The sequence below is a fragment of the Corapipo altera genome, unplaced genomic scaffold (genome assembly GCF_003945725.1).
Source record: "Corapipo altera isolate COAL_440 unplaced genomic scaffold, ASM394572v1 301, whole genome shotgun sequence".
Lineage (NCBI taxonomy): Eukaryota > Metazoa > Chordata > Aves > Passeriformes > Pipridae > Corapipo > Corapipo altera.
Genome location: NW_020884926.1, coordinates 5,491,760 through 5,516,054, shown reverse-complemented (window position 1 = coordinate 5,516,054; position 24,295 = coordinate 5,491,760). Strand labels below are relative to the sequence as shown.

The 24,295-nt window shown below is 53.5% G+C and overlaps 1 protein-coding gene across 2 annotated transcripts in view; it reads right to left on the bottom strand.

Moving 5' to 3' along the window:
- The window catches only part of EPHA8 (EPH receptor A8), a 47,871-nt gene extending 24,144 nt beyond the window's left edge, over positions 1 to 23,727 (bottom strand). For both annotated transcript variants that reach the window (XM_027658008.1, XM_027658009.1), the window contains exons 1-3: positions 23,548 to 23,727; positions 11,230 to 11,294; positions 1,735 to 2,398 (exon numbers count right to left, since the gene is read on the bottom strand). In XM_027658008.1, coding sequence (XP_027513809.1) covers positions 1,735 to 2,398; positions 11,230 to 11,294; positions 23,548 to 23,632 — 814 coding nt within the window. In that variant the 5' untranslated portion in view covers positions 23,633 to 23,727. The remainder of the gene's footprint in view (positions 1 to 1,734; positions 2,399 to 11,229; positions 11,295 to 23,547) is intronic.
- Positions 23,728 to 24,295: the final 568 nt, after the last annotated feature.

Genomic DNA, 24,295 nt, shown 5'->3' with positions numbered 1-24,295 from the left:
CCCCCCCCCCCCCCCCCCCCCGCCCAAGCAAAAAAATGAATTTCCCTGATATTTATAGAAAGATTATTAGGGCCACTAGGAGTGATTTATATCATCTCATCCCTGTGGCCAAGAATGAAAAATTGCTGGGGCTACAGCGGCTGGAATCCTGCTTTTGTCCTCCTGACAATTAAAACGGCTAATTTCCAACTCCAACAGATCCTCTGGTGTTATAAATCACTCCAGGAAGGCATTTTTTCAGCCTGAAAAGTGAACTCTGCCCTAATCAGGCACAAGATCAGAGATCTGCATCTGTTTGCTTTCGTGTGTAAATGTATGTCCTCTTGCTCCACGCCCACCCACCAAAGGGGATGTGGGCAAGGAGGTGCTGCCCCTGCTCACTTGATGTTGGGTCATCAAACTGTGCTGGGAGTTGGAAAAATGTGACAGGGAAAGCAGGAAGGGAAGATGACACTGAGGTCAGAGAAAATCCAGTGACAGTTCTGTCCAGTTTCTGATGCCACAAGCCTTGGAGAGTTTTGCTGGGTCTGGGTCCATCTCCATGCAGAAGGGCCACCTGGGAGCACATGTTGGACCACACTTCCTCCTGTGCCATGCTTATGGTAGGAGCAATCCCACTAGAAGAGGGCAGGGGGGCACAGCAGCTCTCCCACAGCTTTGCTTCCAGGAGAGAGCAAACCTGAGGAATCACAGGAAAATGAGGCAGCACCGATGCCACAGATTCCCTCAGCCTCCTGGCTTTGGGGTCTCCTGGGGCAGAGACTGCAATACAGGACTGCTGGAGGGGAATACAGGGGTCGGGTATTTGGTCCTTCTGAACCAACTCACAGATCTTTACAGTGGTGGAGCTGGACCCAGCCCTCCAGGAGGCCCTTGCTGGTGTCCCCTCCCACAGCGGCATGTGCCTGGCCCCACACACACCTTGCACCCACTCTTTAACATGATGGAAGACCCTTTCCTATCTACCCCAGGATAACTCTCAGACCAATGGTCGCAGACAGGAAGAGTTTGGGATAGAAGCATTTATTCTGCCCATCCTTCCCACTCTACGTAGCTGGGGACCTGCGGGAGCCAGCGCCAGTCCCAGCAGCCCTTGGGTCTATTCCAGCCCAGTGCCGGACGTCCTAACCTTGAGTCAAGCCTCCCTAAGACAAACCCTCCACTTGACATTTCCACGGAGCTCAAACAAAGGCCCCCGCACTCATATTTGTGCTGCTCCCCCTCTCCACGTCCCAGGAAGAAACCGAGCGCAAACAAATCTGTGTGCAGGGCTCTCCCGGGGAGCTCTGTACACACACATCCCACACGCCTGCTGCTGGTCACCCCACTTCCTTATCACAGTTTGTACAGTCGGCAGCTCACAGCCTGCCCAGAGGGCCCCCCGGGAAAGCTCCCCACACCCCCCGGACGTGGGGCTCGGCAGCAGCCCCGGGAGGGTGAGGGATGGACACAATGACCTTGTTTCATGAAAGCTCAAATGTTTTTCTTTTTTTGTTTTCCTCCCTTTCAAACCCCTGCCAGCGGTGGGGGTGTTTTGGAGAGGCCAAACGACACATTTGGGAAGCGTGAAGCCAGCCAGCAAAGGCTTGGGCTGCCCTGGGCCTCCACAGGAGGCTGGCTGTGCCAGTTTTTGAGAAAAGGCATCTGTCCTCAGCCCTTCTCCAAAGAGGCAAGAGCCCCTTGCGGCCATCCCTCCCCTTGCAGGCACTGCAGGCAGGAAGCAGGGAGACTCACCCATGCAGGAATCCCGCTGCTCTTCGTAGCCAGCACTGCACACGCACTTCCCGATGGGCACCAACCACTCTCCCTCGGCGCTGCAGTACATCTTGGGGGTGTCCCTCTCCTCCGAGTGGCCCACACACTCTCCCCGCACTTCCACCAGCGAGGACGAGTCCGCCCCAGTCACGGCCTCAGAGAAGGATGCCAAGTTCCTCACTGTAGCCGGGCACTTCTTGTAGTACACCCGCACCGAGACGATGGCAATGCATGCCCCGATGTCCTGGAAGGCCAGGTAGAACCCCCTCTTGCTCAGTGGCCCCACGCCCCGCACCTCCGTGTTCAGCTTCAGGCGCCGCACCCCCAGGTCCACGTTGGTGAAGCTCTCGTCCGCTGCGATCGTGTCGATCTTCATGAACTGGCTCTCCCGGGTGCTGGTGCCCAGGTCCCGGTCGGACTCCATGTAGTAGAGATTGAAGGTCTCCTTGCAGGTGCCCAGCACACCTGGCATGCTGTTGCAGTCCCTCAGCGTGAATTTGATCTCCGCGTAGACCCGCCGCGCGCCGTCCCGCTGAACCCAGTTGGTCCGTAGCCAGTTGTTCTGGTTGGGGGTCATGACATTACAGACCTGGTAGGTGTGGATGGGGCTGAAAAACTCATCCATCTCATTGATCGAATCCCACTGTGGGACAGAGAGAGAACAGGTCATTCCGGATGTCCCCAGCCACCAGCTGAGCACAGAGCATGCAAAAGTCTGCCGTCTCCCACCCCAGGATGAACTCCCTCTGCTCCTGTGCCTGGCTGGGAGGTCACTGCTGCCACAAGGCAAAGGGAAATGAGGAGGAGCAGCATTTAACCAGCACTGATTTGGGCAGTGACTCCCAGCCCACTCTGCTGCAGCTCTGTGTGAGGTGCACCCTGTTTATTCCCGTCTGGGAACGCTTGCATGAGGTTGATGTGCTGGCAGAGGCTGATGGCAGCATGTGCTTGGGAGGGCTCCAAACCCTCTAGATCACGCCTGTGAGTCCCTTTTCTTGGTGCTCAGCCCATCACTGGCAGCAGCAGGAACCACCTGTGTGGTGCTCACCTGGGTCTCCTCTGGCTCATGCACTGTCCATGCACAAACTGAACTGGGTGCTTTCCGTCTGGGGAAGGAATTTCAGGGTGGGTAGCACAGGGTGAAGGGGAAGCATGCAGTGAACACGGGACTTCCAGCAAGAAACAGGGGCCCGTGGGGGCTCAGACCCTCTTCTTCCCCACAAGGTGATGCCAGCGTGGCTCCTCGGTGTGAACCCACAGTGCTCAACCCAGCTGAGAGGCTGGATGGGGAGGGAACACAAAGGTTTGTGGCTTGACAGCTCTCGGGTGAAAATTCGATGTTGCAGTGGCAGCAGGGGGAGTCTGGGGAGGAGATGCTGGCAGAAGCATGTTGCAGCAAGCAGGATTGCAATGAAGGGTGGTCTGGGTGAGTTTAGAGGGACAGTGACATGGGTGTCACACAAGGGAGGGATGCTAAAGGGTTTAACTTATGAGAAATGAGAAGTAGTGATATTTTGAATACAAATGAATTCCATAGCTGAGGGACAAGTAGAACTTAGATATTGTAGGCTACAGGACACTTTGGGGGGCTCACTCTTGCCTCGGGTCTCCCTCTCGAACCTCAGCAACCCCTTGCCAGGACTCACAGACCTTCCCTTCTCACCCACCACCTCTACAGCTCACACTCCTGCCCAAACCAAGCACTCTGATCACACCCTCATGGATGGGTCTGGGACTCCTGAATTGTTCTGGGAAAAGGGGAGGAGGTGGAGGAGCAGAGGAGAACTTCAAACCTTCTGACTTTTCCCTGGACTTGGAAACAGGCTTTGAAGATGCCTGAGCTCCACTCTCATGCCCAAGTCCAGCTGTGAGGGGCAGCCCCAGATGCACTGCTGCAGAAGCTGGGGAAGATACTGGCACTGCTGCAGCAATTGCTCCTCTGCCTTCCAAATCATCACCCCTCTCCTCACACCTACATCAGCACCCCCCTGCCTGCACCATCCTGGGGTCCTGGCTCTGCCTGGGAGCTGGCAGGGAGCAACCCCCACCTCGGCACCGTGTGTACCCAGCTGTCTGGGGGGAATGGGGAGCCAAGGAAAGCTCCAACCATGCCTGCACAGAGCAGGAAAACAAATCTTTCAAGCAGCATTACAAGCACATTAAAATAAACTGCCAGGCTTGCCCTGACAGGGCAAAACTGGTGTTTTCTTATGCAAGTGGTGACCCGTGTTTCATTACAGATACAAAACCAACAGCAGTCCTGAGAGAAGGATGCTCAGCTCGGAGACAGTGAGCCTGTGACTGTGGGAGCTGACCAGGATGCAGATCCACTGGGACAGGCACCTGCCAGCCTTGCTGTGTGGCCACCAGCACTGCAGGGACAGGACACAGCTAGGAGAGGGCAGCACACCTCCAGAGCGTGTGAGATACTGGAAAGATGTATCAGTGGTACCTGTAAGACAACCCACTCCCTTCTCCCCTCTCAGATGGGAATGTCCTTCCTCATTCGACCTCCTTGACCTGCAGCTCCTGGGGAGGTGGTGTGGTGCCTTCTGCTCGTGTGAGGGTGATCAGAGCAGTCATTTTGGTGAGGTACATCTTCAAAACTTCCCCAGCATCATGCATTTAGGAGAAAACTCTGCTCTCAGCTCCCAAAGAGCTTAAAGTAACCTGGAACAGGCAGTAGCTCCAGGTGCAAACTAACACAGAAACTCATTCCAAGGGAAATATGTCTGCAAAGGGGGTGAAAGTCAAGCCACTGCCAGAGGAGAAAAATGTTTCTGGTTCATTTTAAAAAAACTTGTCTTCTGAATTCCAGAAACGCCCAGGTTTGTCTTGGGGATCACTGAGCTCAGGTAGACAACATGGCAAGGGGCCAGGCTACCAGTGTGCTTGGCTGGAGGGGTGAGGGCAGCACCCCTCAGCTTCTCCAGCCACAGAGACGAGCCTGTAGAAGGTGCTGTGACACCCAGGACACTCCCCTGCTGCTTACCCAGAGTGTACAGTGCCCAGGCACGGCACAGCCCCTCTGCCTCTCTCTGCTCCCACACCCGCCTGCGCACACGCTGAGGCTCTTCCGAGGGTGTGGAAGTCGCTGTCGAAATTAATCGAGCACAAATTAACACAACATCTGCTTCCTGTCTTTTCCCTGCTGAGTTTCCCCGGGGGAAGTGAGGCAGAGCCGAGCATGGGAGGAGACACGTGGGGAGAGGGCAGAGCTGGGGGGGGGTGAGCAGGGATTACCCTCCCGATGCACAGCCCGCTCCCCTCGGCGATGCCTGTGGGGCCAGGGCTCTCCAGGAGCGTCCAGCAAGGGAAAGATGAGGTTATTGTGTGCACCAAAATGCTTTGGCTCCAGCTCGTGTGGTTGCTTTGCGTCTCCAGACATTCACTTCTCTCCCAGATCTGGCATAGGAGATGCAGCTCACGACTGCAGTGTCCCCACACCCTCGTGGCACTGCCAGAGCTGGCAGAACAGGGAGATATAAATGCCCACCTCCAAGCACGGGCAGCAGTCGGCGTCAGCCCCATCTCCACCCCCCGGGGTGAACCTGGAGTGTTTGCATTTGCACTATCACTCTTTCAAACGTGGTGCTTTTTTTGCACAGGGGCTGCACTGTCAGTTCTGTCCTGGGGTTGTAGGCAGTGCCTTGGGATCCCAGTCTGAGACCAGCCCCAAACACCACACCTGCCCTGCAGGGAAAGTGCTCTATGACTGTTGGAAACGGAGAGGGGCAGGCAGGTCACCTGAACGCATGGCTTGGATGCCACAGGTGCATCTTCCCAGCATGTCACAAGGCAAGTGAGGTCTCATGAGCTCTGCCAGATCCCAGGACCTGCAGGGTATTTGGAATCATAGAATCCCAGAATGGTTTGGGTTGGAAGGGACCATTTTGTTCCACCCCTCTGCCATGGGCAGGGACACCTTCCACTAGACCACAGTGCTCCAAGCCCCGTCCAACCCGGCCTTGGACACTTCCAGGGATGGGGCAGCCACAGCTTCTGTAGCCAACCTGTGCCAGGGCCTCAGCACTCTCACAGGGAGGAATTTCTTCCTAATATCCAATCCAAATCTACCCTCCTTCAGTTTAAAGCCATTCTCCCTTATCCTATCACTGCCTGCCCTTGCTAAAAGTCCTTCTACAGCCTTCCTGTAGGCCCTTTTAGATACCAGCAGGGGGATGGAGGGACCTGCTTCGGGAATCCCCGTGACTGGAGGGGTTTTTCTGTTTCACCTCAGTTACAGGCTCCATGGGCAGGGAGAGGTGTCTGTGGCTCTGGGTACCACTGGATGAGGAGTGCAGGCCCTGTGCACACCCCCAGCATCACCAGCTGATGGGTTGAAGTGGTTTTATTAACCAAAGCTCAGCTCGGCCCATCCACTGCGATAAGATCCCCCAGTGAGACGGAAATGAGGACATCATAATTAACATGGTGAGCACATGTGCCCTGGGGGGGTGGAACATGATTGCATCTCCACTCAGGGCTTTTGCCTAATAGTTTAAATTAAAGTCAACACCGGTTGTAAAAAAAATTGCCAGATTATGAAAGGCAAAAGATGCAAACACCAGATATGTGGGCAGCTGAGCAAGGTCTTAGAAGTCTCCCAGGGCCTGTGTGGCACAGCCGAGGAGAAGGAGGAGGAGTGGAGGATGGACTGTGTCCCCCTGGAGCAGCAGCTCAGCCTCCCACCATCCTTGCAGTGCCAAGGGACAAGGTCTCCCTAGTCCTGGGACAGCTTCCAGGAGGGATGCCAGGTCTGCCTGGCATAGCAATGCTTTTGTGGCCACTGAGACATCCAGCACTTTCCTTCCCAGTGAGCCACAACACTTCCCCAGGAGCTGCCAGGTCCATCACACCACTGTTACTGGGAGACAAAAAAAAGAGAAGGATGTTATTGCAGCTATAAATCATCAGATGGGAGGCCTTAATGGAGATAATCCCCATGAAATCAGTCACTGCTGTGGCTAAGGAGGGATTTGTCAGGCAGTTAACTACCCTGAGCTTCACTGCAGGTGATTAACTCCTGGTAGTGACCAGCATCTGGGGAATTAGCAATAACCCAGCATTTACTGAACAAGCACTGGGAGATGAGCTTTTATCTCAATTACTAGTCTAAATCTTTATTTTCCAATGTTCCCTTCCAACCCATCTTTTTTTTTTTTTCAAAGAAAATTAATTTCACCACAGCTTGAGCTGTAACTTGCTGATATTCCTGGATCCAGGCAGAGGCTTCAGCTTGGAAGAGAAACACAAGAAATGCAACAAGGACATCAAAGTGAGGGAGGGCAGAGACAGATGGGAGAGCCCCAACATCTCTTGGTGCTCTGAGGAGAAAGAAATGACCCTGAAGGGAGTTGAAATGGCAAGGACACGGAGCAGCTTGGGCTGGGGGCTGGTGTTTTACAGGGTGGGCTTGGGGCAAAGGGTCCCCAAGCTCTGTGACAGACAAGGTGCATCCAAGCCATGAACTGGTTGTTGGCTGCAGGACCATAGCCAGGCAAAAGAAGTCCCCTGGTGCATAGGCTTTGCTCTGCAAACAGCTCAGTCCCAGGACATTTACAGCATCGTGAAATCCCCGTCCCTGATGCACAAACACTGCTGGGAAACAATCCTACAGGCTCATCTGTGCTCTCAGCTGGGTGTTTCAGCAAATCTAGTGCCTCTCTAACAGTTTTCTCCCTGGGCACTGTAGGATGAGGAGGAGCATTCTTGGCTAACTGTGCCCAGGGGCCTCAGGATACACCCCTTTAGGAGGAGCGGAAGGGGCAGAGATGGGGAGCTGCAAACCTCCTCTGAAGGTCTGTCCTGGTGCTTCCACCAACAAAGCCAACATGGAATATGCCAGGTGGGATTGGTGGGAATTGTGTAGGGCTGGGAGCTGGACTCGATGACCCTTGTGGGTCCCTTCCAGCTCAGGACATTCCATGATTCTGTGAGAGGTGTGGAGGCAGCTGCCTGGGTGGCAGATGCCCACCAGCCCTCTGGGCTGACTCCAGCCCTTGCAGTGAGGGGGCTGTTGTGGGCTCAGAGCGTGGAGGTGCTGATGGGAGGTCACAGGCAGCATGAGGGGGCCTTTCTCCAGCACTCAAGGTGCTCCTGTTCTAATAAGCTTTTGCAAGGCATCACTCAAGCTCCTTAGATACCCTGTGTCTGAACAAAACCATTTCCTGTTTGACTTTGTAAATCAAAGTGGACGATACAATAATTATTAATAATATGTTGACTTATCTCATCAGCATTTTAATTAGTCAGTAGAAAAGCAATTTGCAAAGGGGCCCATCAGGCCCCCTCTGATCCAGAGGGCCGTGTGCCGAGCAAGGAGAGGGGAGAGAGAGGCACTGGGGCACTGGGGCATTTTGCTGGGGAGAACTGGGATAGGGGGAGGTGTGGGAGGGGAAGGGGCAGCCTCTTTGACGGCACTGATAAGAGTTTAATTTTCAATGCAGAGGGAACTGTTCTGGGAAAGGAGCGAGCTGAAAAGCTCCTGGGAGACCTTTGAAGTTCTAATTGAGAGGAGCCGCAGCCTGCGGGACAGGGACGCTCCCGGTGACCCTTCCGCTTCCTGCACGTGTCTCCAGGGTGGAGGTGAGGGGGGGTTGCGATTAAACCCCTGAGCAGCAATTACAGCCAATTACCCCTCAGTTAATTGTCTGGCAAGAGAAAATGTCAAAACAGGCCAGGCATGGCTCCCTGATGGCCTGACACTGCCCAGGGCCCACAGCTCTGCTGACTCTCCCCATGCCCACTGCTCCCAGCCCCTGCTCCTCCATTCTTGCTGGTCCACAGCAAACCAAGAAGGGAAACAACCTTCCAGTGAGGCAGGTTCACTGTGCCCACAGGTGGGATGAAAACATCAGGACTTTGTGGGTGGCACCCTTCCAGTTTTGCAGTGCTGATGCTTTGGACTGTTGCCCTGGCTGTGTGGGCAGCTCTGGGAGCAACCAGTCCAGAGGAGGAAACCTCTGAGGCTGCTGCCTTTCCTCTGGCACCCCCAGAAGACCCAGAGAGGTGGTACAGAATGTGCAGGTGCTGGAAAAGAAAGCTGTAGGGCACTAGGCAGTGAGCTAGCAGACTCAGGTCCCTTCCTGAGGCTCCTCAGGCTGGGGACCAAGGCTCTGTGCTGCTTAGGGCCATGCAAAGACCCAGGCAGAGCTACCCACCTCCCAGTGTCACCCATGTGGTGGCCCTGGGGGAAAATGGAGATGTGGGTAAAGCAAAACAAACATGACTTCAGCTAGGGAGACAGGGTCAGCAGTGCTCTCCCTTGGCAGGAGGATGCTGTGTCTGTCTGTGGATGGCACAGATACACTGTGAGGAAATCTTGCACCCTTTTAATTATTTATTATATTTATTATTATTGTATATTTTTAGCAAACATCACTAATAAGATGGAGACTTTAGATGTATTAGTGTTCAGGACCTGCTGGTGAAGGGCTGCTGGGCATCTACTGTAGAGGACTGCCCTGAGACACAGCCCCAGCACCCTGTGGTCATCCAGTGCATGACACCTGACAGCTCAAATGAGTTGGGACCCTGGATTCATCCCCTGGATTCATCCCCGGGATTTGCGAATGTGCAGTACAGGATGCTGCACCTTAAGTACCCATGGAAGTCCCTGATGTGGTGAGAATGAGGCTCCTTTGGGCTCAATCCTTTGTCTGCTTTGGGAGTGCAAGGCCATGCCCAGAACAACCAGCTCAGGTGGATTCATCTTCACCCAAGTCCCCTCGGTGATGTGATGGGTCCCACCTGCATGACAGCAGGCAATGGGCCTGGAGATGGGGGTGACCCCATCTCTGTGAAGAGGCATCAGGAGAGCTGGACTCATGGAAGAGGATCCAGGAGAGCCTTGGGCAGGCTGTGAGTGGCAGAGGATCTGACTATGTGGAGGAATAGCCTAGGGAGCGATGAAAGGCAGAGCACTGGATGTGGGCAGAGGAAAACATCCCTGACTCACAGAAAATCCCAGAAAAGTTCTCCTTCCCAAGGGAGCAGAGGAAGCCCTGGTCCCTGACTCCCCGAAGGTGTGTTGAGCTCCTCCAGGATGCCAGGTTTTGGCAGCAGGGCTGAAATGAGATGACAGCTGAGTAGTGACAGGACAGAGATCCACACAACCAAGGGCAGCCTATGGATGACCATGAAGAGGACAACATCTGCCTCATGCAGGCAGTGGCAGAGGAAAGTCTGGTGGCTGGAGACAAAGCCAGGCAAACCCTCATAGCGATGGGTTTTTAACAGGGGCCTGTTAACAGCATCACCACAGGACCTGGATTATTTATCAGCACTGGCAATTTTGCAGCCAAGGATGTTTTTTCCTAAAAGCTGGGCTGCTCTGAGAGCTGAATGAACTGACAGGCCTGAAGGCCTGTATTTATGCAGGAGATCACATCACATTAGTTCCGCGGTCCCCTCTGACCTTGTACCTCTCAATCTATTACATTCCCAGGACACTCATTTGCAACAGCTAACTGCTAAAATTAGAGCTGAGTTAACAATTTAATATATTTACATATACGATAAAGTCTGATAGAAATCTGATCATTGGTATTATTATGAATTCACCGTTCTGATCACTCCTGCTCAAGCAGCGCAGGGACTGAAAGTCTCAAGCAACAGATCAATGAAAATTATTAGAGGCCTGGGAAGATTTCTGTGGGAGGTGGAATTGAAAAGATTAGGACCGTTTAGTTCAGAGAAAGGATGAAAAAGAATGGACATGAAAAATCAAAACAGTAGCAACAGCCAGGTAGGCACCCCAATTTTGCACGTTCCATGCCTGCAGCAAGCCCCACTGTGCCTTGCAGTAGGTCCTGTGGGTATTTATGGGATTGTTTCTGTTCTCTAAATGAATGAGAAAAATCCTTCCAGCCAGGTCACTCTGACATCTGTAGCTCTTATTTCCAGAAAGCTGCTGCAGCAGAAAAATCTGGCAAGTGAAGGGGGCATGGGGAGAGGATCCAGCCAGTGTAGGTGGCAGGCTCACATGGGGGTCACCACCCCAACATCCCTCCCAGCCACGCCACAGGGTTTTGTGTCTGCATCCCCATTCCCCATAAGGAACCATCTGCAGGGGAGGCCCCCTGACCCTTTTGCCCAGTTCCCACAGAAACTTCTCTGATTACAGGCAGTTGGGAGCTTCCCAGTTGTTTATGGCTGTTCCCTCTGATGCAGCAAGGAATGAGATGCTTCTTAGCATGAGTCCCACCTCTTGAGTCCCCTCAAAACTCAGGACCTGGTGACAATCTGGTCCCTAGCAGAGGACATGGAGGGTTACATGGCATTTCCAAAACAGCTGCTTCCCACTGCTAGTCTTTTAGGCTGGCATTTTCCCAACAGACTTTGTCTCTTTGTCCCATAAGCACTGACCTGGGGCTGAGATGTCCATTCCCTGTCCATCCCCTGACCCCCTGTGGACCCATGGTGACCTGTTCCACTGAGTTCCCTCTGTGCCAACAGCCGCTTCATACTTACCCCATGTGAGGGATAAGTCATCCAGCCCCAGTCCCCCGGGATTGTTGACGTGTCTAGCAAGTTCACTGGAAAACACAGGAGCAAAAGGCTGTGTTAGAAAGCTTTGTCCCCATCTCCAAGGGGTGAGGAACCAAGGCACCAAGAACCCCCTCCACACATGACACTTGCTTGAATGTTCTCCCCACCACCACCATCAATCTGCTGGCAGGGACTGCCTGGTTGGACGTGAGGAAGGTGTGGATGAGGGGATGGCAACAAGTGGTGCTGCCCAGAGCTGGTCGATCAGGACAGAGTTGAGTCCAGGCTCTGCAACAGAGCAGTGCGACCTTTTGGGGGAGAGTGGGCTGCAAACAGCAGGTCAGAGGGAATGCAGAGCAAGGAGGGCCTGTGGAAACAAACTTCCAACACCAGGTTGTCAACCATTCCCACCTTGGGCCAACACTGATGCAACTGGAGCATCGTTCCTCAGCTGGACACTTCTCCTCTGGAAGCCCTTTAGGCTCAGCTCCCTCCCATCATCCCTGGTTTGAAGTCTGCGCTCCAGCAGCTGCTGTAATTGCACACTGCAGTGCCTAGCTCCAGCACAAAGTGACCCCCCATGGTCCTGGCTGACACCCCACTGGAGAGGTCCATCAAAGCCAAGCCTTCCAAATCCCTGCCACCACTGGGAGCCCAGCTTAACGAGGAGCCACAGGCAAACTGCAAGAGGAGAGCAGCTTGTGGGGGGGGAGAAGTGAGGACGGCTTTGAATGTGCTCAGGAGCTTCCTGTGGAAACCTGTGCAGTGTCAGCAGCGGGGGAAAGCAGGATGCCATGGCCCTGCTGCCTCAGAGCCATCCGAGCCCCACACCCAGATCCCACAGCAGCAGGCAGAGGAGAGCCTTGCCAATGCCTGATAACCCCCTGACTTGCTCAGCACCTGAGGAAGGAGCCCAAGCCCCAGCTCCACAGTGCAGATTCAGAGGGATGGAGGCTTGGGAGAGGGTGCCCTGACCCTTGGGAGTGAGTGCAGTGGGCACCAACACCAGCACCCTGATGCCTCATCACCCCTCAACAGCACCAGGCTCCCACAGGGCCCCCAGTGCCTCCAGCTTTCCCCGTTGCTCCTTGTCCTGCAGCCACCCCATAAGGTGCTGCATCCGTGCTGGCTGCCTTTCCTCACCCTTGAGCAGCTTCACACTGGACCTCAAGGCACCTTGTCACAGCATCCCTCTGCAGCACCAGGTCTGGGCTGGTCCCTGGGCTCTGGAGGGACACTGGTCTTGGTGCAAGGCCCAGCTTTGTCTCAGCGGGGACGGGGCACGTAAGGACAGCAGCTCCAGCCCTGGCAGAGCCCGAGCTCAGCGTGAGGCTGGTCCCTGCAGCCCGAGGAACGGGTGCCACTTTCATTTACTATTACCAGGCAGGGAAGGAGAGGGGGGGAGAGGGGAGCAGAGACGTGAGCTGGCTGTGAAACACCCGTACGTCATGCTTCTGACAGAGCAGATTAGGAGCTTTTGAGGCATTTATTAATGTTAGCAGAACAATTTGAAAGAATTTCCAGGGTTTCTTGTGTGGCTCCATTGGCCCAACAGCAGGCTGAGCCCCTCCGCTCCCCACACGGCACTGCTCCCACTGCTAAGGAGGCCCCTTGCCCTCAGTATGGAGTAATTACCTCGAAGATCTCAAATCCATTTTTATTTGTTATTGTTAATCTGAAGATTTTCTGCCTATTTTCCCTGGGTAATTCGCCCAGCAGGAGCCCAGGTTTGGGAGTTTCCCTGCTCACAGAGCAGGAGCACGGTCCTGGTGACCCTCAGCGGGCAGGTTGCAGGGAGGGGGCAGTTTTCACAGACCCTCTCTCCCCCCCCACCGTGGTCTCCACACCCTCTTTCCCACGCCGAGATGCTCTGCAGTGGATGTGGGTGCCTCCCACTGTTCCCCAGGCAGCACGAAGAGCCTGCGTGGACCAGGATCCAGTGGGAGCATCATGTCACAAGGAACAATGTTGAGACCACATAGTGGGGTGTACCCCAGACTTGTCTGCACAGGGGTGTGTGCAAGCTGGAGCCTCCTTGCCACACCCATATGCTGACCACGTCGTTTTCACCCAGTCCCACAGAGATGGAGGAGTCATCTCCTTGTGGGTGCTTTGGTGCCCACCATCTTGCATCCGTGGCCAGATTCCTCATGTCTCTTTGCAGGGAGAGGGATAAGCTATTTCATTTTACTCTCTCACAAGCAGTTCAGCCAAGTGCACGGGAGCCCTGTGCATTAAGCCCACTGTGGCAGGCTCTGTACAAACATAAAGGCATTGCGTGTCCGAGAGCTCTTGCGTTAACTCCTGGTATAGCACACACACCCGTGGATACAAGTGGCCATCCAGCAGCACTGCGACGTGCCGTGCTCGGATACAGGCAGACCAACAGTCTCCCAAAACCCAACCTGTTACAGCCCAACTCTGGAGGGAACCATGCGACAAGTGCCCATCCAGCCCCTCGCAGGTGATCTCCCGGCTGCGCCGCTTCTCCAGGGGTGACGCTCAGAGCCCGCCCTCGCTGCCGGAGGGCGAGCGAGACCCCCACAAAGGACCCCTTTCAGCTGAAACTTTTTATTTTTTTTTTTTTTTCCAGAAAATGTGTCGGTTTGGGAGACCTCTCTCTCCTACAGCTGGGCGATTCTGTTTGATGTTATGGACTGTCTGCACGTATCAGTCTCAAACTGCGAGCTCCATTTTGTTTTCCTGAGCACCATTTTGTCGCTCCCCTATTCTGTGCCTTGGCCTTGCCTCGGCGTATTGAGCCAAAACACCAGGAGGTGTCAGGGGAAATTCTCGCCCTGGTGGAAAAGCTGTCAAGCCTGATTGCCCTTTCAAATGGAAGCACCTAGGAGCGAGCAGGTTGCTTCCCAGCACCAACTGGGGTCTGGAGACGGAGGCTCACGTAAGGCAGACCCTCTTGCTGCAGAAAGTTGTAATGGGGCGTGAGTAGTGCACATTGCAGCCTCATAGCCAAAGATTAGACAGGAGTCAAAGTGTATGAATCTGTATATGATGTATATGTATATTGTATTTCTACTTCTGCCTTTATTTTTGGATCTGTATCTATATTTGTGTCCGTACCCATATCTACTAAATCCCAAACACTGCTTGGGATGAATGAGGAAGCTGAGGCAGGGACTAACATCCAGAGGACGTGAGTTTTTCCTGGAACCATCTCTCTCTTGTCATATATCTACACCTATCTCTTATATCTATGTTTATATCTGTATCATTTATATCTATATCAATATCTATATTTATACCTATATCATCTATAAAGAGTGAGTGCTCAGGTATCCTTTGCAGCACTTACACTGGTGGCCACAGCTCCTGCAGGGATGTATTACATCCCTACAAACAGATGCATGAACACCTCGGGGTCTCACATCCAAGTGTCCCAGGCTCAGAAATGGGCTCATGGTTTCTAAGGGAGCACATGGATCTTCAGCCCACCCAGAGGTGCATGGGGGGGTGGTGAAACAAGTCTGGGGCTGACATGCTGGGGGATGTGCTGAGCCCCAGCCTCTGGAAGAGCAGTGGGGGACCAAAGAGAGCTCTGAGCACCCTCACTAATTGTTAACCCACTGCAGTCCTTCCTCTAATTACTCCACCATCTCCCTCCTAGGCAGGGGCTTTGTAGCGCAGGCGTGGGGAGGAAGGGTCAGTGGGAGCAGCCCTGTTCCCTTGGGCTTCAGTTCCTCTCCATCACAACTTCAAAGGCCTCCCAAGATTCACAGCCAGGCTCCCCCCCATGCAACAACGCCTTTTGCATCGATAATTAAACTCTTATCAGCGCGGTTTGGCACTCCTGCTCCCCGCTGCCCAAAGACTAGCAGGCTCAGCTCTGCGGCCCCAAGCGGGTCTGCACACCCCACACCAGCCCCATTCCATGGGGGGACAACACAGGGAGGGTTATCCACAGCAGGAAGAAAGTCAGGGTACAGGAAAGGGACAGGGAAGGCTCCCTGAGAGAAGGGGGACAAGAGCCAGTGTCATTTATTTCCTGTAAGATCGAGCAGGACTTTGAAGGGGCAGATGGGGCCGGGTTGGGTCAGCTATTTGTGTCCCACCGTTTAATCCAAGAGCCTGCTGAATAGCCAGCTGCAACCTTTCCAAAGCTGAGACACAAAGCTGTGTCTTACCGGCCTTGGAACATGGCAGGAGGAAAGGACGGGAAGCTTCACTTTCAGCTTCCTGATCCCTGGGACAATATTTATCTTTAAGGAATGAAAAATAACCATTTATTCCCCCACACGGGAGGCCAAGCATTGGGGCTTAGAGGGAGGAGCAGCAAGCCTGGGAGGTAGTTCAGCTCTCCCCATGTGGGACCTGTGCACAGGGGATGTTCCCCACAAACCTGGGTCAGCACTGCAGCAGTGGGGTGCTGCTCTGCCAGACCAGAGACTGGATCCAGGTGGGATTTGTCCAGCAGCTGCTCATCCACAAGGCTGCACATCCTAAGGACACAGCAGGGATGGTGCTCACCTCAGCACCCACCGGCCTCGGCTGCCCAGAGAAGGAGTTTAGAAAAGCAAGGTGGGTAGATCTAAAAAAATGTCACCAAATGCAGGATTTCCACACTACTGGAAATGCCAGAATCAGGCTAGGGAAAAAAAAACCAACAACAACCCCTCCCCCCAAAACCAAACCAAAAAAAAAACCAAACAACCATCCAAAAAAAAAAAAAAAACCAAACCATAAACCAAAAACAACCAAAAAAAACAACCCCCCCCCCCCCCAAGAAAACCAAAAACAAGCTAAAAAGAAACATTTTCAAACGAAAGCAGTGCTGCTTTTTGGCCATGCCCTAATTCCCGTTTCAGGATTTCTTCTCAGACCTCCAGATTGTTGCTGTGAACTTCCTGTATTTAATTTTATATCGTTTTGTAATGCATCAGGAGCGGTAATGCCCATAAGGACTGCCCAGAGGGTCACCCCTTTTCACTATACCCAGAGCAGGAGATACTTTGATGTAGGAAGAAAGCTTGTTTGTTCAATCAGTGCTAATAAAAAGCTGCAGTTCAGGTTTTAAAAATAAAATTATCAACCTGATCCTTCCAGCCCCTGCATGATATCATGTGAGATAATGTGCAGCGCAAGAGCATAACCTGCGGTAGGGCTGAGGTGTTGTGAAATAATGTAAAAAAATGAAACAAAACAAAACACCCTGAATAAAGTATTTCTAAAGCTAGAAACCTTGAAATTATAGGGCAGGTTTTTTTATTTCCCAGAAGAAAAAAAAAAAAGGCACATCAAAAGCCAAACGGCAAAAAGATGTTCCCTCTCAAAACTACGGGTGAGAAAATAGAGTAAAATGTCGTGTTTCCTGCTCACTTTGAGACTCCTGATGCTTGTCTGCAGTGGGATAGACAGGAAGGGCTGGGCACACTGGCTTAGGAGACCCAAATGAAAGCCCACACACTCCCCACTGCTGGGCAGGGAGTTACAGTGCTGGTGCATATCCCCAGTACTGGTGTGTATCCCCATTACTGGTGTGTATCCCCAGTACTGGGGTGTATGTCCCCGGTTCTGGTGTGTATCCCTGCACTGTGGCACTCACAGGTTTCAATGCAAGGAGTGTGTGGGCAGAGATGGACATAAATAACTGACTGGAAATGTCAACCCCCCCTGGGCTGTCCCAGGGCTTGAGGACGGGGTGCGTGGAGCCAGACACGGGGCTCAGAGTGAAGGGTGAGCACATTCTTCCCTGTCGCTGGTCCTGGAGCTTGTGCCAGCGGGGAAGGAACTATTTTGAACTCAAGGGGTGGCTGGACTTGTAATTCAGGGCAGAAGCCAGAGGAGGAGGTGAGAAGCCTCTGGGGATAGGGGGTGAGAAAGGTCAGGGAGGCAAGAAATTCCATCAGTCTGATGTGAGCAGAGGAAAGAGCAGAACAACGGTGAGGCTGGGAAAGGGACAGGCACTGGAGTCCCTGTGGCCCTGGACCCTCGAGGGCTTGGCACAACTGGTGTCCCCAGGTCTGGATTTGGCCATCTGGGAGTCACACGAGTCCTTTCCATCCCAGTGTCCCCAGCCTGAGGGACGGCGAGACGATATGGCCCTATCCATCAGCAGAGAGGAGCCTGTGCCTTGCACAGCCACCCCTTGGCATCTCATCTGCCTGAAGACCTGCAAGAACTGATCCACTGAACCCCCATGCCACCAAAGGGTGGCTCCTGGCATCCCTGACCACTATCTCCAAGCCCAGAAGCTTGAACCGGCATCCAAACCCAGGCACAGGAACAGAATAAACACCTCGTGCCACCAGCAATGCAATATCATGACAGCCTTTCAAAACCATACAGAAGTTTTCTAGCACAAAATACATGTCCTCTGCTTGCAGTCAGCAAAACCTATGTGGTACAGACTCCAAGAAATGGGAGTCATGTCCAGAAGGGTTTGTCCAAGAATCCTCACACCAGCTGTGTGTGTGGTGGGACATGAGCCACGTCCCTGATGGCCAAAACCTGACTCCCTCTTCTCTTTTCTCACATCTGTTGGGTATAACAAAATTGACACAAACGCTTTTTCGGCTTTGGTCACTGAGGTTTCTGACCTTTGCTGCATTTTTTAGGCATTGAAGCTCATGCCAGGTAAGCTTCTAACACTATCCCAGGTCCTTATCCTGGAGCATCTCACTCCCTACCCATAAGTCGCGTGTCCACTCTGTTATCTCCTGCCTGTTTGGCATTTTGCAGATTTCTTACGCAAAACTGTCCCTTCCCATCCCATCCACAGTGACTCAGGCACTGGAGACCTGTGCCTGTCTCAGATCCTGGAGTCCAGGAGCAGGACAAACCCTGCAGTACCCCGAAAATGACACCCTGCCCTTCCCATGAACCCCTGTGTCCCAGCAGTCCTGGCAAAGATTTCAGTGTTATCCTCTCTGGAATCCTCACTAGGGAAACATGGGTTTTACAAATGTGCTCGCTTATCTGGATTATCTGGAGGGGCTTTGCATGGCAGTTTTTCAGGCTGTCGGATGCTTTTTCCCTAATTTCTCTGAGGATGTCTTTGCTCTCACACCAGTTGGCCACCCTGAACTGTGCTGAGCTGTTTGTACCCCAGTGACATTTTTAAAGCAAGATAATTTCTTTTAAAGGCTTTTGCCTTTGCTGTCTTAAAAATAGCTTTCTAAAATGGAACATTTTCGCAGACAAAAATACCAATACTAACCGCGTTTGAGGGGACAGGCTGAATATCTCATACCACTGGTAATTAAATATCACAAAAGTCCTTAAAAATTGCATGGGAGGTACATAAAACAGGAGGTACTTCATCCAAGGAAGGATCCAGGGACTTGTGGCATTGTTCATTGTTGATGCTGGGATGGAGCTGGGACAGAGCTGGGACAGAGCTGGTCGATCCAGCTGCAGCCAGCACTTGTTACCACTCACTGATGTGGTTAAATAAGCATTTTAAATATGAGAAACTGGAGACAGAGCAGAAAACACCACAGGCACAACTGTGATACCAGGGCTGGAGGTAAAAAAATATCCCAGAAGGGAACCTGCAGAGCCCAATCTGCTCATGCCCGCGAGGGCTGAGAGGTGCCCGGGTGCGCTCAGCACACTTTCACAGCTGAAAAATATGGGCTCTTTAATCCTGCAGGAAAAGCCTAACAAGAACAAATGGCTGGAAGGTGAAGCCAGGCAAATTTTTATTAGGGAAAGAGAGGGACAATCTTTAAAGGCTGGGACTGATGAACCCTTGGAAGGGATTATTAAAGGCAGGGCTGGGTCTGCTTTTGCGGATGCCTTCAGATAAAAGGCGAATACTTTCCTGGACTCAGTTCCTGGGCCAAACACACTTCTTTAGGCTTTATTGGTGTGCCTGGATCTGATCAATTAAGGAGTTACATCTTATGTTGTTATTTATGACCCCGAGTGCTGCACATTGGCGTGGGCAAGACACGGGGGGTTTTGTTTAGTTTTGAAGGAAATAACACCCGGCTGATCCCACCACTCACTTCTGAACTAGCAGGGCCGAAGGGGTTAATCACCTCCCTGTGAGAGAGGAATCATTTTGAGTGTTGGCCAGGCGAACAGGCTGGGTTGGGAGAATGAACTATCAAAAAACTGTCAGGGTATGAATAGAGTTATCATATGAATGGATGTTCCCTGGAGATAAAGGCAGCACCAAAGGCTGCCAGCGAGGCCGGTGGGGACGGCAGAACACAGGACACGGGCGGAACACGGGACCCAACCGGAACAAAGAGCAGAGGTGTCGGGATGTCTCAGTGAAACCCCCACTTCCCCAGGTCCTGCCTGCCAGGACCCGCTCACCAACCCCGGCAGGATGCCTGGGATGAGCCTCTCTCCTTCCCTCCTCTCTCCCTCCTCTCCCTGAGCATCTTTTGGGGCTGGGGTTTGCCGCCGAGTCGTTGCTTTTCTTTTCGGGTAAAATATGTTTCTAATAATTTCTCAGTAAGCAAAAAAAAAAAAAAAATAGGGAATTCTTTCTTCCATGTAGCAATTCACCGGGTTTTCGGTTGTACTTAAATTGGGCTTCATCAGATCCATTTTCACCGTCGCCAAGATGGGTGCCCATTTATTGTCACTGGAAACAAACTCCTCGTGATTTCAGGAAACAAGAATTCGAGGAGAATGAAAAACCTCACAGAGCAGGTGTGTTTTGTGCGCTGCCATGTTATTTTTTTTTCTGCAAATTTGGGGGCTTGATTTTCAGAAGTTTTATAAGCTGTTAATACAGGAAGGATGGAAATGAAGATGACACCCAGAAATATATCCCCGTGAGCCTACCTAAAATCAAGCAATATCAGCATGCTTTATAGCAAATGCTTTATATCAGCGTTTTGGGGAGAAATAAAAAAAATTAAACACCCCCAAATTTTTTTTTTTTTTTTACAAGCATAGCCCGAATCAACTCCCTGTTTTAAACTAATCCTTCTCCATCTCCCATCACTAGAAGTCTGTATGCCTAAACTCTCTTGTTTCCTATTCTTACAGAGGAACACACATCCCCACAGCCTTTTGAACACAGAAAAGGCGATTTCCTCTCCCTTTCAGCGCTTTGCTTCTCCCCCGGCCCCGACTTCAGCATCGCTGCAGAGGGGTAGGAAAGTAGCACTGAATAAATGTGCAGATGAGTTTTTCTGTTTGAGCAGAGAGGCAATTAATGAGATTACAATGAGAGATTAGTGGGGGAGGCCGCCACGGACCCTTCCTCTGGCCCCCGTTTCGGTAGCGCGGCAAGCGGCCGGGATTTCCTGAGGATCCCAGTGCTCTCCTACACCCCATCCATCCCTGTTGAGTGGAGGAACACAACACCTCAATCCCCAAACCCGTGGTGCGAGGAGAAGACAAGCATCCCCTTGTCATCAGCTCTGCATCCTCCCCTGTACATCACCACTGTGTCCCTATCACTTGCTGTCCGCCTCGTCCAGACCTACGTGCCCCAAAATGCTGGGGGAGATGTCCCAGATCCCCCTTTCCTGCATGGCAGTCCCACTCAAGCTCACCCACAGGCCATGGGGTCTGCACTGTGATGGGGATGAAGGTTGTCTGCCTCACGGGCATCACCTCGGAGGAAGCAGATCCCACCAGCAGCATTTAAGTGCCGTTTTTTGGCAGAAAATATGATTTTTTTTACCCCCTGCCCAAGCTCCAAATGTGGTAATTTCTGCTCGTCCGATTTTCTTTCAATACAACAAAGATATTTCATATTTTATTATTTAACTTCAATTTGTGGTATCATATAAAACACCCACTTTATTATTTTCACCTGTGCAACTCAGTGTGCAATAGTGTAAATATTTTAGTCTCTCACACTATCTTCATATTATTAAAAACAACTTTTATACTTCCCTGCTCTAAAGCAATTTGACAATTTCAGACAAATCTTTTTTACAGTGCTCCAAATAACAGTCTTCCACGTCCTGCAAATTTTCACTAATCTATTAAAAAAAAAAATCTGAGTTTTGGCTTTCGATGCATTTTGCAATGGCTGCCGTGCCGAAATGGGGGATTCCCATGGAATGGTGATTCCCTTTTCCTCCTATTTCTTGGGTACCCACCGCATGCAAGACTGAAAGGAATAAAAAAATATGAGCTTAAAACTTCTTGGAACAAATCTTTCAGGAAAGAGAAAGGCGCTGGGAGCTCTTGGAAGAGGAAAAAACCCAGGATTGAGGCTGGTTTTTTTGGTTAATACGTGTTTTTATACACAAATTGCCTCCCAACACGCGCATGCGAAGCGCAGCACACCCGGCCTGAAGTCTGCTTTGCGGCTGTAATTTTCTACCCTGCAGTTCTCAAACCAGTGTTGGGTTTGCCAGGGAGCACAGCCAGGGATGCAGGGCATGGAGAGGCTGTGGGAGCAGGCAGAGGTGACGGGCAACGGGGCACCCTTGTGCCGTGGCGACGCCCTCACTCCGTGCCCGCGTGCACCATGTGCAGTAGGAATGGGGTGGTCACGCCTGGCACGACTGGAGTGTGGGAGACCCCAGGGCTGGGCTGCACTCTGCAGCATCTCCCCACATTTCCAGCCCCATCTCCGTGCCAGGGTGCTCAACAACCAGCACCACAGCTGCCCCAGAACGGGCGCTGCTCCCAGCCCATCCCAGCACCCTGGGACACTGGGAGCTGGCAGGAGCCTGCAGCCACACCCGCAGCTCCACCACCCGTGTTGCGGGGCCCGGCTGGCACTGAGCTGCCCCGTCCCACGGCACAGGATCCACAGCATCCAGAGCCAGGAGCATCTTCAGGGGCGGAGGACAGAGCACCAACAGCTTGCTGGAGCGTCCCACAATTTTTCCTGATGTCACCCAGCACCCAGGCCTGGCTGTCCGTGCAGACACCATAAAATCCACCCCAGCAGCCAGTGATCTCCTCTGCAGAAGACAGCAAAGAGGCCCCAGCCTGGTTTGTCCATGCCCGAGGTCCGCCAAGTCCAGGCAGGGCTGTTTGGCTTTGTGGGGCTGCAGCACCCAGGGCAGCATGGGCAGCGTCCTGCACTGCTCTCTGCCCGGGGCTTGGGGCACAGGGCAGCATCCCGCACCACAGAGCAGAAACCAAGCAAGGGCTGGAGTTGTCAGGGTGCTGGGGCCCCATCCTGCACCCTCATTGCCCATGCCCAGGAGTGAGACCCAATGCAATCTCCCTGCACGGGCAGGAAAGCTGATGAGGAAAGGAGCAGGAGGAGGGCCAGGAAGTGGGCAGTGGGCAGAAAACAGGGTTAGGACCAGCAAATAACTGGAAGTGGGGAACGGAAGGGAGGAAGGTGCTGGTGTGTGTTGGAAGACAGCAGTAAGCACAAGGAGCTGGCCCAGCGGGGCACCACAAAGCGCATGAGGCACAGCAGCGCCAGCCCAGGGGCCTCAGCATGCCAGAAGGATGGCAGGGATGCAGGGGCAGGGTAAGGGAGAGGTGCCACTGCCAGCATGGGGTAGGGACACCGGCCCCAGGGCTCGCTGCAGAGCTGCCGTGGCTCTCAGGCACAGCAGAAGGGAGGAAGGATGCTGCTGCCAGTGCCAAGGACACGCTCGGGAGCGGGAACGGCAGATCTCTGGTGATGAAGATCAGCAGACCCAGGAAGCAGCCGTGCCGCTGCTGCCAGCACAGAGGGAGGCAGGAGAACGGGTGGGTGGCAAGAGCAGGAGCAGCACTGCCGAAGCTGAGTTCTCAGAGAGAAAACTGAGACACCAGAGTAGGAACATGGACAAAGGCCAGGGATGAGGGCAGCCAGAAGCAGGGCAGAGCAGCCGGGTGGAGGGAGCAGGCCTGATGTGGCTGACACCAATATGTCGGGAGAGGATCCCTGGCTGCATCCCTGCTTTCTACTTCAGAAGTTTCCAGCCCTTTCTCTCACAAGAAGTTTCCCACCTGAGTGCCCTTTCCAGCTCCCTGCATCCTCTGCACACCTTCCCATGCCCACCTGCTCACTCCATCCCAGCCCGTGCTGCTCGGCCAACATGCACGGCCCTGCGCTGCTGCCAGCTCTGGCGGTGGGGATCGCCATGGCTGGGCTGGTGCCGGTATCCCCGTCCCTTCTGCAGCCACCCCTGCGTGCTGCAGCAGAGCCCCGGCAGGGGAGGGAGGCAGAGCTGCCGGCATTGCTGCAGAATCAGGTCTTCCTGCCCAGCTCCAAAGTTTTGCCTCTGGTGCAAAAGCTCCAGGATCAGCAAACTCAGCCAGGCAGGAACCTGGAGCTGCGTTCCCCTGGGAGCACGGAGAAGCCAAACCCGGCAGACCTAAGCCCGGCAGACACATCCAAACAGCCGCAGCGATCCCGTGGGTCCCCCCAACACTGCCCCGTCCCTCCAGGGCCACCCCGGTTCCTACCTTCGCTGGTGGTGGCAGAGAGGCAGGCAGTCAACGTGATGACGATGGAGAGCGAGGATGTCAGACCCCCCTGTGCCCATGCCATGGTCCGGCGGGGCCACTAGGCGCGGGACAGGGCCACCTCTGTCGTCCCAGCACCTCTGCGAGCGAGCTACCTCTGTCCAGAGCTACGGCACTCACCGGCTAATGCAAAGGCACTTTGCGCACATTGCTCGCAGCCACACAGGCGAGCGAGCAGGGAGGGAGCAGCCTGCCCGTCACCGCTCGCAAGCCAATGGGCTGGGTGGGCTCTGCAGCGAGCCCCCCTTCCCGCGCCACACGCGCACGCTGTACCCAGACCCGGCATCCGACTCGGGCTCCCGCTCCCCACTTTCACTCGTCCTCCCGCCCTCGCAGTGCTCCAGCAGTCCCCGCTGCTCCCCGTGCCGCCCATCCCTCTTCGCTGCTCTCGGCCGGCTGCGGCGAGACACAAACTTGCAGCTCCCTGCAGGAGGGAGCTCTGCACTCGGTCGGGGTCAGGTGTGAAGGGGATGGGGTTACCCGTCCGTCCCGGTGTGCATGGAGAGGAAAACCCCTTGTAAGTGGTCCCCTTGCATGTCTGAGGAAGACAGGTAGGACACCCTCCACCCTGATGCTTTACAGGCCACATAGTTCTGGGATAGACACTGTCTGCTTGCCCTTGAGTTGGGGCAGTGGGAGCAGGGGACAGCGGGGCCAGGACTGACAACACCCTGTTTACAGCCACATT